Genomic DNA, 14734 nt, shown 5'->3' with positions numbered 1-14734 from the left:
AGTTTTTACATAACTCAGGTGACCGTTAAGGCCCATGTGCCTCTTGTTTTTACTTTCGAGGCTTTGCCTTCATATCAACGTTACATTTGCAGGCGATTAGTGAATGTAAAACTCAGGTGGATACTATACGCGCATATGTATGCCTTAAAACCTATTACAATAATGCTGGTAACAAATCAATCTACAATTGTTATTCGGATTACCTCTATTTGGTGAATTATTTTTACACAAAAAACATCCATTCCGAAATACAACCCGCCTCTGTCGACTTAGTTGTATTTCATTACAATCGCTTGTTACGTAATAGATGTTTATTAACGATATGCTAACCAAATTTATCTTATATGGAATTTGAACTCGTGAGCTTTTTCCCATGTTTTTGATAGCCAGGATATCGATATCAACCTTCACTTTAGTAAGACGAATATCGGCCTCGCTTGTATTCTCAATATCAGGGGTAACAACAGTCAGGCTGATTAGAACTGTGTTCGGTCGGTCTGGAATTACTAATACTAATGTCACAGTACCCAAATCGGGACAATACCCAAATCAGAACAGTTGAAGGAAAAAGTCACAAGAAATTTGCAAAGATGCTAGTATACCAATAAAACATTATATGAACTTTATTTACTGCCACTTATGGTTACAATCACAGTTTTAGTTTGTAAATAACGACGAAAATGTAACGTTCTAAATTGATACGCCATGCAACATTATTGATTTTCAAAGGGCCATACCTCTGTATATAGTGAAGCATGACACCTAATTCCAGTGCACTGCACACCTTCTATAGGTGATGCAGGTATGCTTCAAGTTTGATCAAGATATCTTAAACGGTTTAAAATGTACGGGCCAGACAAGAATTTACTGAAAATGTTGCACTTATATGACATTTGACCTTGAGGTAAAGGTCACAGTGACCTAATTCCAGTGCACTGCACACCTTCTGTGGGTGATGCATGCATACCTCAAGTTTCATCAAGATATCTTTAATGGTTTAAAAGTTATGGCCCGGACAAGTTGTGATTAGAAGAACCAGAAGAACAAGAACCAGAAAAAGAGGAAGAAGAACAAGAACCAGTTATAATACCATATGTCTACCTTCATTCATTGGTTATATAGGATCAGGTTAAAATCCCTCAATTTGTATTGGAGAAAGATTTAAAACAAGAGATCCCAGAGGGATCTTGGCGCCCACCATTGTGCCATCTTCATTAGTTCTTTGTCAGTTCGATCTTTTCTCTTCTTTCCTTTAATCTGTTTGATCGAGTCATGTTAACAGTAAATGCACCGTGAGGTAACTTTTGATCTAAACTTAATACTGATGTGTATGAATGCCAACCTTCCAGGTGAGTTTGTCATTTCACATATTTACTAGTACAGTACTTATTGTGAAAGAAACATAATTGATCATTGCAATATTAGCCATTTTGTTTTCATGATCAGTCTCAAAATATAACATGCACAACGATGGATCAAGGGGAACCTACATATCAAATTTGAGTAATATGCCTCATGTTATTCCTGAGATATAGTACTAACAAACCTTCAATGTCAAAAATCGAAGATGGCTGTCGGTAGGCCATTTTGTTAAAGTGATCAGTTTCAAAAGTAAACATGAACAATAAAGGATTGTGGGGAAGCTGCATTGGCTCGCCGAATTTTTTTATTTTTTGGGGTGAGTAAAAAATTTGAAGCACTGGCCCAAATGACATATTGGTGGACCAAATGATTTTGGTAAGAAATATTTCCACAGCATTTAACACAATGCTTCAGCACCTTTAAATTACATATAACATGACAATGTTTGTAATATGTAAAACAGAATAAAATATTATACTTTTAATTCTTCAACCCTAGTTACAACCTGACATGATCCACTCCATTCAGGTCTTCCCAAAAAGAAAAACACAAAACTTGCACCTCAAAGTAGACACCGTGGCAGTATTTATATAGAAAATCAGAAAAAAAAATCATCACATTTTCTAAATCACGGACAGTTCGATTCAAATCGAAGTAATGACAACTGAAAAATGTACTGCCCCCCAGTTAATGTGAAAGGGACTATAATTTCTTTTATTCATTAATTTTTCAACAGCAGTTCAAACTATTTTTGTTGGGCCAGTGACTACTTCACTTTTGACAACTTTTAGTAACTCGAGCAAGACTTTAACTGCCATTGGCGAGCAAGCGACCATCCATTTCAGGCACTGGTGCACAACAAGGGAATAAGGGGAACCTACATATAAAATTTGAGAAAGATCCCTCCTGTACTTCCCAAGAAATATCTATAACAAATTTCACTATCAAAATCCAAGATGGCTGCCTGTCAGCCATGTTGTTTATCCGATCAGTCTCAAAAGTTGCCCTGCACAGCTGGGGACCAAGGGGAACCTACATATAAAATTTGAGAAAGAACCCTCAGGTACGTCCCGAGAAATAGTGATAACAAGTTTTCACTATCAAAATCCAAGACGGCTGCCTGTCGGCCATGTCGTTTATCCGATCAGCCTGAAAAGTTGCCCTGCACAGCTGGGGACCAAGGTGAACCTACATATAACATTTGCGAAAGATCCCTTCGGTACTTTTTGAGAAATAGCGATAACAAACTTTCACTATCAAAATCCAAGATGGCTGCCTGTCAGCCATGTTGTTTATCCGATCAGTCTCAAAAGTTGCCCTGCACAGACCAAGGGGAACCTTCATATAGAATGTGAGAAAGATCCCTCTGGTACTTCTTGAGAAATACAGATAACAAGAATTGTTTAAGGACCGACCACGGACCACAGACGCAGGTTGATTTGAATAGCCCACCATCAGATGATGGTGGGCTAAAAATAGTTTCCTTAATTTACAACGTAATGCCCCACCTCTTTACTGCAGGGGGGCCACACCCTCCGCTTATACAAAATTGAGTCCCCTTTGCAACAGATGATCTATAACAAAGGAGTATATATATGCACTATACTTGGTGATAATCCCTCTATTCACAAAGAATGACAAAGCTTTTCAAATATTTACCTCTATTTCCCCTATTGGGCCCCAACCCTCAGCCCCAAAGGGGGCCATAGCCTCACTTTATACAAAATTGAGTCCTCTTCCCTATAAATGATCCAGACCACATTTGGTTTAAATTGCTTCATAAATTGTACAAAAGGAGAAAGGTTTATCCCTATTTTCCCTATTGGGCCCCACCATCTGCCCCAAGGGGGCCACACCTTCCGTTTATGCAAAATTGGGGCCCTTTTGTCAAAAGATGCTCTTGAACAAATTTGGTCAAAATCCCTCTATTGGTTGTGAAGAAGATTTTTGAAAAATTTACAATTTTCCTCCCAATTTGGCCCCTTCCCTCTGCCCCCTGTGGGAGCCATACCCTCTGTTAATACAAAATTGAAAACCCTTTAGCCAATGATACTCTGGACCAAATTTGGGTAAAATTCACTAAGCCAATAAGGACTATTAGCATTTTAAAGGACAAGGTTGACGGATGACGGACTCTGCGCCATGGCATAAACTCTCTTGGCCCTTTCGGTCAGGTGAGCTAAAATGCTTAATGGTATTACACTTGTCCCTTTATGAGCAATAAAGGTTTATGAGGCCACAGATATATTGTGTCACTACTGGCCATGACTGATTCTGTTCCTACACATAAAAGAACTGTGTATGTTGAGGATAAAAAGATTTTATTCACAGGAATAATTGGAAAACAAATAGTTTGGGATTTATCCTGAAGGAGAAATAAAATAACGAATCATAGCTTTATTAACAGAATAACACATTACATTTGGCATTGTATGTAGAAAATCATTAACATGCTGTCCTAGATACTGACAGGTATAGACAGGTCCTATAGTTCTAGACTTTTCGTGCGTTTTATCATGTTCAAATTTTCCCATCATTCTCCAAGAACAGTTCAAGATGGCAACTTCACTGAGGTATCATTTCTTATAAACATGTTTTAGTGAAAACACAGATCATTCAAATCATTGAGTAAGAATGTTTGATTTTGGTCCTCTGTAAAATTATTCCTTTAAACCACGAATACAGGTTAATTTATGTCTTCAAGAAAAGTCTGTGGAATTATAAAACAATGGTTAAAATGGTAAATAATTGAAACTGAAAAATAAAATAGGGATATAGGAAAAAGGATATAACCCAAGACTGACAAAAAACCCATCAAAATACTAAAACTGGCCAAATGGAAATATAATTATGTAAAGGCACTTTTTGGAATTCAAACGATCATCATATGGTTAAAAAACAGAATAATGCCAATAAATAACTACGGAATAATCGTACATGTACTTTTCCTTGACTAGTTGTTTTAATCTTAAAAAAGATATCTGAATATAGCTTTTTTAAATCTTAATTAGGATATCTGAACACAGCCTTTTAAATCTTAATTAGGATATCTGAACACAGCTGTTTTAATCTTAATTAGGATATCTGAACACAGCGGTTTAAACTTAATTAGGATATCTGAACACAGCTGTTTTAATCTTAATTAGGATATCTGAACACAGCTGTATTAATCTTAATTAGGATATCTGAACACAGCTGTTTTAATCTTAATTAGGATATCTGAACACAGCTGTTTTAATCTTAATTAGGATAACTGACAATCTTTTTCAAAAATCTTAATTACTGGTAGGATATCTGAACACAGCATTTTTAATCTTAATTAGGATATCTGAACACAGAAGTTTAATCTTAATTAGGATATCTGAACACAGCTGTTTTAATATTAATTAGGATATCTGAACACAGCATTTTAAATCTTAATTGGGATATCTGAACAGATCTTTTTCAAAAATCTTAATTACTGGTAGGATATCTGAACACCTTTTTTAATATCTCATTCAGGATATCTTACTCAGTTTTTTTAATCTTAATTTACTCAAAAACTCATCAACACAAACATGTTGTAAGGCCACCACAAACTATTGCATAGTTTTTTGTAACTTTTTTCTTTCTTACTGGTGCAATTGAGCAATTTGAAAATAACAAGACAAGATGTTCTTCAAAAGCAGGCAACCATACTTACCTTCAAATTGTTGAAGCTGGTCAGTACCATTTAGAAGATTTAGAAGTACTTCGAATAGATACTAGTATGGTAAATGTCGGATTTATTTGAGCTTTGACATATAGTCAAACCCTACCATCCTGTTCCTTCTTTGTTAACCTGACCCAGATAACCTGACACTTACTATATAAGTACATGTACACTATACATTACAAGCTTATGTGCCTTATTATTTTCAGACAGCTGGTTAACACAACTGACATCCGATGCAACGAGAAAATAAACATGCTTTTCATTTTACTGAGTATATACTCTACGTAAACAAAACACAATGGAGTTCCTATGTGCAACAATCACTGACACAAATACAATGCAAGTCATACCCTGGTATATACAAAGGGAAGCAACTCTTGTTTATGATTGTCAATTTTATGTTAAAGTCAATCTTACTCTTGGTCTACAAAACTTGGAACTCACCAGTATGAAAAACTGCCAAAAGTCTGATTTTTTGTTTTAAACAACCTGTCCTTTCAGGGTTTTCTTCTTATTCTTTAGTGCATAACTATCAAATCATCCCTTGCTTTTTAAATGAATCCAGAATGTGATATTCATTTCAAAACAGAAATGTTTTCCAAATTTCAAGTGCAATTCTTCATTAACCTGTTTACTAATCCAACAAGGGAGGTAATCTGTTTGAATAATGAAAATCATTTCATAGAATTTTTTATAAAATGTGAAAACATTCACAAACAAAACAGTGGCAATTAACACATGTGGTAATCGAAATGACCAAGAATAAGATACATTTACAATCTACACTGACTTACACCCAAAAACCACTGTCTCTCGTCTGTAGTGGTTATCTCCTAACCTAACCCATCCTCGATACTCCAGGGGTTACTTTCACTTTCCCTCTCTGCACCCCTGGAATATGTCATAGCAAAATTGAAGGGAAAGTTAGCCGTTTGATTGGTCTCAGGTAAAAAAAACTGACCGATCGCTAGGCTGATACCTGTCCTTTGAAGATTACAAAGGAGATTGAGACGCCCGACTTCAAAGCCTGTCAATTTTTACCGCTACGCGACCGCGAGATTCTGTTGATGTATATCAAAGGATCGAACTAGCCTTCTTGTCTCATCAACAAGGTGGCGCACACTGAGCCTTCAATTTTGCTATGACATATTCCAGGGGTGTAGTGAGCAAAAGTGATCGTAACCCCTGGATATTGAGGATAAACCTAACCATTCATGAGACAGGGGTTTCCATGACGTTGGGAAATAGATTTATTTAGAAGTTACGTAATTTTATTATTGACTTATCAAGATTTGTTGGAATGAACCTACTTTTATGCAAATTCTAGGCCGTTCCTTCATTAGATTGACCCATATCAAAAGATGGATCCACTGGTCCGATTAATGGATATAAGTGTATGAACCATTGATAGTTAACGTATCACTTTCTATTACATGTAAGTGAAATTAAGGAGTGATATTCTTTTCATATATGGATATTTTGAATTCATTTAATTTCATTGCTCAACTTGAATTTTTAGGTGACTTCTCAAACTTCAAAATAGAACATTAGTTCTTAAATATTCGCCTAAATTATAGAATAGACACATTCAGGCATAATTATCTGAATAAAACATCACATATCTACAAAAAGTGCATATCTACATGTACATCAGAGATTAACTATCTGTACATACAATATCTTTGCATGTAAATGTTTTATCGAGTCAAGTTATTCTAAAAGATGTGCTTTAATGTAGCATAAATTCCTACATAAACATGTGTTCTGACATTTACAAGTTGTTACTTGAACTTCATCTTCGCAAGCCAAGGATTACTATCTGGTACGATCCAGTCTTTCTACTCTTCCCGGATCGTAACCCTTGACTAACGAAGACGCCATTCCAGGAACAACTTGTTTGTTAGTGTCACTTGTTTATATAGTTATCTTCGCGAAATTAAATCACATCTTTAAAAATGTCTCTGCTTCATAAAACATTTGGGGTACAGAGAACAGAACATATACAAAAACATAACATAAAGCAACATAGCTGTACGCTAGTCTTACCAAAAAACACACATTTCTTTAAAAAAATATTTTTACCGAGAAATTACATTTTTCATGATTACCAATGCAATTCCAATACAAGTCAACTTTTAAATGTATTTGAAAAATTTGAAATTCACTGTGAATTCAAATGAAATACACCAATATACATGTATATAGATAATGTTTGAGAAAAAAATATATTTAACAACAACGCAACAACAAAATAGCTACAGAAATCACACAAAGACAAAATTACAAAAGCCCTAAATTGATTGCACAGTTTTACAGTAAAATACAACATATTTTGTATGATCATAAAAAAGAGCACATGGTCCATGCTTAATCATTACAAAGTTATAACAGACCAATCCAACCGTTAACAAAGGTCACTTTTAAAATATAAATAATATAAAAAAAGGATATTTAAGTTTTTCTAATGTTTGTATCTGACTGAGCACCGTACAAACATTATGCAATTAGAAAAACCTAGATCACTTTGCTTATGCAGAACAATATTGTTAAAGTGCCTCAATCTGACAGTTTTAGTGATATTTTGGCATTATAAAAGGGTTTGGCAAAATATCGAGGTAGATAAATAAAGGATATTTTTTATGGAAAGTGGAAATAGAGACCATTATTTATGTGTGTGTAAGCAGAGATGAAATTTTCAGCCATTTCGCTGATTTCAACCTTTAATTTTTCCAATAGAAATAGAAAGGATTAAAATTCTAACTTTCAGATTTTTTGTCCAAAAGCCTACTTTCATCTCAGTTTAAGTGAGTTGGCATATAAAATAAGTGGCGTTATACTGAAGTTATACCCAAGGGATACAATACATTTATCAAGGTATTTAATATGCATACACATGTATATCAAACTTTTCATTATTTACACAATTGTATGATGCTTTTAATATCGATCAATGCCACTCCATCCAAATCCCCTAATGCATATAAATGTGCTCACATATCACATTGGTTAAGATTTACTCATTAAAACTTGGGTAAAATACACTGGTTTACATAAAAATCACCATTATAATGAAGCTGTTTAAATTATTAAAGCACTGTAAAATTCTTAAAATATATATAAAAAAAAAGTATGATTTAATGCTAACTATAGTATTATAGTCTCCTGTTTACTTCTTCTGGATTATCTAAACATTCATATCATACATGTCTCAGAAAAATCATTCAATTGGAATGAATTAATAATGAATCGTGGGGGGAAAAGGCCAATTAGCGGCTGACAAGCCGAGAAGTCCTTTTAATCTGCCAGAACTTCAACTGCTAAAAGAAAATGTAACCCTTGATGTAGACTCCTGAATGACTAACCTCCCTGGACATATAAACAGGGGGGGTGGGGGGTGTAGGGAGTACCAAGGTACATTTAACAGTTACAATTACACGTCAATTGAAACCTTACTATCCAAGGACAATTTTGCAACTTCTTTTTTCGAAATACGAAAACATTTTGATTTAATACCATCGTTTCTTCCCTCTTCGGACCTGTTTCTTGGAATTCTCTGCTGTTGCTTTGGCCATCCTCCCATTATAGACGTTGTGTTTACCTAATCCATTCTGCTTATGTATTCCATTCTGTTTACCTGATCCATTCTCCAAGGGACTTGACAATCTTGCTGGTTGACCTTTAAAGCCAGACAAGTCAGGAATTCGGACAATTTTGTTGAGCTGTAAGGCGAGGAAACAGCCAAGGAAAGGCCCTGCCCAGTACACCATGAGGTGTTCCCATCTCTCTGTACCATCACACCCGAAAGACAGACCAGACGCCATGGCTGGGTGCATATACATCCCTGTAAAACCTACCCCTAAAACCAATAACTAGAACAAGTTAAATGTGATTTTTGTTAAAATTAAAGCTGATAATCAGGCAGACAGCCAAGGGCAAAATATACCCTAATTGCATGAAACACTTTAAAACGTACATATATTACATATATCATGTGTAGCTACTGATCATATCATTCAATTGCCAATATCTGTAGCTGATCATTATGTTTGAACTTCAGTCAATTAAACTAAACATTCATTCGTTTACAAATATTCATGGTTACACTCTATAGCTATAAACAAGAGGTCCATTGGGCCTCAATCGCTCACCTGGTAATAATCTCAAACTTTTTATCTTTAAAGTGGACTAAAATAAAGCTACCTGCAAAATATCAATAGTCATAGCTATAAATCATTCAGAACTGTCTTTTGAAAGATTTAAACACATTAAACCCCAGTGACTTTGAAAGTCGTTGGGCCAGGTGAGCTCAAAACTGTAAAAATAGAAATATGCAGCTGATGATGTATGTTACAAAATGAATGTAGAAATACATTTTAATACAGTAATGGTTTTAACAGATGTTTGACATCAAAATATTTTTGATGATTGATTAATACTCACCTAAATTTACTAAGATGCTACAGTTAATGACTTTGAGCAACATATCAATGAATTTGACTTTGGACAACGTTTGCTCTCCCAGCCAGCTGTCCCATGTCACTCCAAGTGTCTCCACCAGAAACCCTGTAGCTAGGGTCGTCTTTAGATCGGTGTAGCATCTCTCGTCGAAAAGAGCCGGAGCAAAAGAATCATGGAATTCCAGCATGTATATGTATCTTCCAAGACTGAATGCTGCAATCCCTGCCAGAATCTGCACTGGTATATGTGTAAGCATAGTCCATAAAGAAGTAGTTCCTTGTAAAAAATCCATCCAGTAACCCAACGGTGATCCATTCCCTCTCGAAAAAAGTTGTATGTTTATGACAACTAAAGGCACCATGCCGAACATGTAACCAGCACCGCCATACGCTTGTCGCATGACAGCATGACCGAAAGGATACGAACAGACGGCCAACGTGGTGAAGAAGTCGAATGCATAGCTGCGTAACGTGGATGGCAGGAGTCTAGACAGTTGGTACAGTGTGTAACACAGCATCATGATGAGTAGATAGATGGAGATGGCGGCCAGTACCGGGTGGAAGTGTAGGAAGTCTGGATTGTCACCCGTGACAATGGCCCACATCTCGCGCCACGTCATCATGCCCTGCAAATATACAGCACATATTAGTAAGTTTTAAAAGAATGACTTAATAAACTTTATGTTGCGATGTGTATATCGTTATACGGGTATAGAACTTTGTGTTGTTCTGTAATCCTATACAAAGTTATTAAACTAGCAAATAATTGTATCGCACAAGTTGGAAAGAAAGTCATATATATATATATATATATATATTATGAAACACACAAAGGGACTAGATTTAGGTCAAAAATAAAGTATTGTTTGTTTGGCATTGACCAACTGACCAGTACATTTACCTCCAAATGATATTTTTTAATGGGTCCATCCGTCCCCCCCCCCCTCACCCTCACCCTCTGATTTCTTTCCTCTTCATTTATGTCTTAATCTGATCCTTATCAATAACTTTTTATAATATATTATATGTAATTTTATACATGAATTTATAATAAATAAAAATAATTTTATTAATTCATAAATAATTATACATGTCCTACAACTTGATGCTATTCCTTTAATAGAAAATTATACTCGACTATGGGGAATTTTCAAAAAAATCAACACCATTTAATGTATAGAGTAAAATATTTTCCCTCCCGAGTCCCGACCTATATATATATATACAAACATGAAGGGTCGTTCAATTTCAAACAGAGAATGTTTCAAGGTTGCATGGCCTTATAATCAATCATCCAATTAGAAATTTAGATCAAAAACATAAATATACATCTTAACCATATATATATATATACCTTTAACCCAGATATATAAGATATCCAGATACAGAAAGGGATGTAGTCCTATACCTCCATGTACTGTACGTATCTCCAAGACTGGGTAGTTACAAACACAATATTGTATCTGTCTATTCAGGTGGGTGCTGACAACATTGAACAGTCAACTGATGCTCTGAATTTATTGTAGCGCAGTCACATTAAATTTTTTATAGTCAACACACATCTGTTACAGAGTATTGATTAATAGTTCTTTTTCTCAGGGTTGATAGCTCTCAATTATCTGTCTAGTAATCAATAAGTTAGATAATGAATTTCATCAGTGACATTAAGGTACATAAAATGTACATGATTTTTGAAGAAATTTCTCAGGCTGGGGGGAGGGGGGGGGTTGTTCTCGAAGCCCAAGAAAACCTCTGGATCCGCCACTGCATAGAGTGTCTACATTTCTATATATCTGTAGTGTTATTTAGTAGAATGGTGTATATATATTTACCATGATGTTCAGCAGAGGGTGGGTGACAGAGCTCGAGGAAGCAGATCCTGGCGAATGGTCATTTCAAGTCATTCAAATTCTGATCAAGTCCCACTATATGAACAGGACATATCCTGAAATAATGTAAATCAATGCAAGATTAATCAATACATATTATCATAGTGTTATACACTGCAGTTAAATAAACTATAATACAGGTATCTCCAATGCACCACAGGTGTATACCGGAGTCCCAGCTAGGAAAATATGTGTATAATAAATACACACTGCATAATATGTAAATTTATCATTGCATCCAACCCTGAGCAACAGATCATCAGGGCCTTACAGTATTGCTTACCTGTAACTACTAGTGTTAACAAATTGAAAACAAATTATGCTAAGGCCGAAATCATTGAGAAGTCTGGAACAAGTTTGACTGCATGCTGTGACGGTGAAAGTCATTTATTTGTACAATCGTGACATAGGTTAAGCTGGCATAATCCAGTTCAACATGCCAAGCACTTTACAAACCTTTTATAAAGCTTGCAGAGGACAGTGTATGATATGCCTCGATAACACAGCACAAAGTCTGTACTTTTCGTTTTGTTTGTACATCAGAAACAACAAATTTACATATATGTCTTAAGCTTCCACATGCACTTATAGATGATGTGATACAGAAATAGCAGGACTATAGATGATTGGAGATATAAGACAAATTATGGGGCTTTATATAATCTTTATTTAACAACAATTATGAAACAAGTTATTTCAAATTATATAAATCACTCTTGTTGGCCCGGATGCTAGCGCGTGGGGGGTTTTAGTGTGGGAGGAAACCAGCTAGAGTACCCGAAGAAAACCCATGTGGTCGGGCAGGAGATCCCAACCTTTTCACGTCCGATCAAGGCTTTGTTGGTATACTTCACATTTAAGCATATTTTTTTTTACCTTTGAAAACCAATATTTAAACAACAAAAAGATTTTATTTATAAATAGATGAATACAGGAAAGATCATTTCACTAGGCTGACTGACACCTATAACGAATGGCAGACTATTATATCCCCACCTGGCCCAAGAACTGTAGGAATATTATTACCCAGGTATTGATCATGAGAATGTTTGTAACAAAGAGGTACATTATGTATAACTCTGTATACAGGTGAGGTAACTGTAAATTATTTATTTGCAGCTTAAAGTTTTATGTGTACCATGTTTAGTAAGTATCATTAAAATCAATGTAGTACAGTCAAATCTGCTCAAGCGACCATCTGTTTCATATGCGACCACTTTTCATTCTTCCCGACCGGTTTTACTATGTAATTGAACTGTATTAATACATCCGTCGAACGCGACCAGCGACAACCCAATACTGACCCCACAATTACATTTAACACATTTTAGCGACCATGTTTGAGGAAAATATACTTAGGAAGAAGTGTGAACAAGCTTAAACAAAATGGGCACAACTCCATTAACAGGGGAGGAAACTCGAATATATACATATTATATATTATTCACATCCCTTTTGTGTAAAAGTTCTGTATTTTGACATCATTCAAACTGCTGAAGCACTTTTGAATGAATAAAGTGTGGACAAATTTTGTAAACAAAGCAGCATACCTCCATAAATAGGGGAGGTTACTCCAAATTATACACATATTTAATCCCATACACTTGATATAAATGTTTTGCATGCCAAGTATATCATTCAAATCACACCCCTGCAGGAGGGGGATAGAGAAAAGAATACACCTGCTGTTACCCACTAAATGGATTGTAAGAGGTGACTAATGAGGGGAACCACCGGAAGAATTGTGGATTTGTTTTTGTGCCCTCTATATTGTGCACACAAAAACAATCAAAATAAATCTGCTGCACCCATTGCAATATTTGGGATATTTACTTCTCTCTACATCCATAAGTACCTCTGATTTCCTTGCGCCTTACTTGGCAAGACCTCACTTTTGGCTTTAATGTTGAGCGTTCGCCTGGGAGAGGAAGGCAATGGGTTCTGTCCCCAGGCCAGGACATATACCAAAGTCCTTAAAAATGGTAGTTGTTATTCCCTGCTTAAAGATCAGTATTTAGCGGAAAGGTAACAACTGGTTCACAATCACCATGCAGTTATCAGTATAATGTGACCGGGCGGAATGCTGTGCTGGGTGCCTTCTGCATGGTATTTCAATGAGATAGCATTATAAAGTTTGTGTCAGATCTGCGCCGCTATCACATGGAGGCATGCAATTACACCAACATACTCTGTCTCCAGCACACACCGGTTCCACATATACACATACACATGAATGCATGCATAAAGTGTCCTTAGTTTAAGAATGTTCCAGACTAAATGAGACTTTATACTACTCTATCCGAGCATGCTACTGGTCAAATATCATTACCCAGGACCTCCTGGTATTGCGGAGGAAGTATTAACATAGTCGACCCACGTGATCATGACGGTAGGATCAAGGTAAATTTGTTTTGGAAAACTATATTGCACTCTGTCCTAAATACCTACAAGCTAGGTATCATAACTCTGGGCCTCCTGATTATTCTGAAGAAGTTAACGGTGTGTAAAGGTTTTCACGTATTTGATCCCTATGACCTTGAAAGTAAGTCAAGATCATTTAATTAGGGGAAAATTATAGCACTCTGTCCCAGGTACCTACTAGCCTAATATCATTGCTCTATGCCTCTTAGTTATTCAAAAGAAGTCGTTTAAAGGTTTTTACAATTTTGAACCCTGTGACCCTGAATATAGATCAAGGAGATTTTTTTAAGGGAACTTTAAATTTATAGCACTTTACGCCAAGTATTATTACCCTTGGCCACCTGGTTATTCGGCAAAATTTGTTCAAAAGGTTTTTACATATTTAACCTGTGACCTTGAAAGTAGGTCAAGGTCATTTATTTGAGAAAACTTTATAGCACTCTGTCCCAGGTACCTATAGCTACTGGCCAAATATCATGGCCCTAGATCCTCAAGTTCTTAAGAAGAAGTTGTTCAAAGAAAAAGTTGAAGGACGACCGACAACACACCATATACAATGTATACCATAAAAAAAACTTGTTCTTTTGAAAACTATTTCAGATACAATATCTATGGCTTCCAGTATTAACAAGGTTACCGCAAGCGGTATATAATACGCCTGTCACACATTGAATGAGCAGTTGTTTGTATGATTGAAATATATGAAGTATTTGTGAGTAATTGATATTGAAAGAGAAATCATTCAACATAACTGGTAGATCAATGAGTGCAATTCAACATCATGGAACACATGCATCGCATTAATGAAACCAAGGGGAATAACTCCAATAATTACGGTCGGATAATGGCGGTTATCGAACTTGTCCGAGGTTTCATGGTAATTAACCTTGTTGTGAAGTTTGAAGTTAATC

General features: G+C 35.7%; 1 protein-coding gene across 2 annotated transcripts in view; it reads right to left on the bottom strand.

Moving 5' to 3' along the window:
* LOC110445342 (aquaporin-12B-like) overlaps positions 1 to 14734 on the bottom strand; it is a 68622-nt gene that overhangs the window by 51324 nt on the left and 2564 nt on the right. The window contains exons 2-4 of one of the 2 annotated variants that reach the window (XM_021489902.1): positions 11346 to 11458; positions 9497 to 10139; positions 3745 to 8912 (exon numbers count right to left, since the gene is read on the bottom strand). In XM_021489902.1, coding sequence (XP_021345577.1) covers positions 8563 to 8912; positions 9497 to 10139; positions 11346 to 11348 — 996 coding nt within the window. In that variant the 5' untranslated portion in view covers positions 11349 to 11458 and the 3' untranslated portion in view covers positions 3745 to 8562. Of the gene's footprint in view, positions 1 to 3744; positions 8913 to 9496; positions 10140 to 11345; positions 11459 to 14734 lie in introns of those variants that run through there. The other variant, XM_021489903.1, reaches the window with a different exon arrangement.

This window comes from Mizuhopecten yessoensis, unplaced genomic scaffold, assembly GCF_002113885.1.
Source record: "Mizuhopecten yessoensis strain PY_sf001 unplaced genomic scaffold, ASM211388v2 scaffold2213, whole genome shotgun sequence".
NCBI classification, from domain to species: domain Eukaryota; kingdom Metazoa; phylum Mollusca; class Bivalvia; order Pectinida; family Pectinidae; genus Mizuhopecten; species Mizuhopecten yessoensis.
The sequence above is the reverse complement of the archived record's forward strand: the minus strand, read 5'-3'. Positions and strand labels throughout refer to the sequence as shown.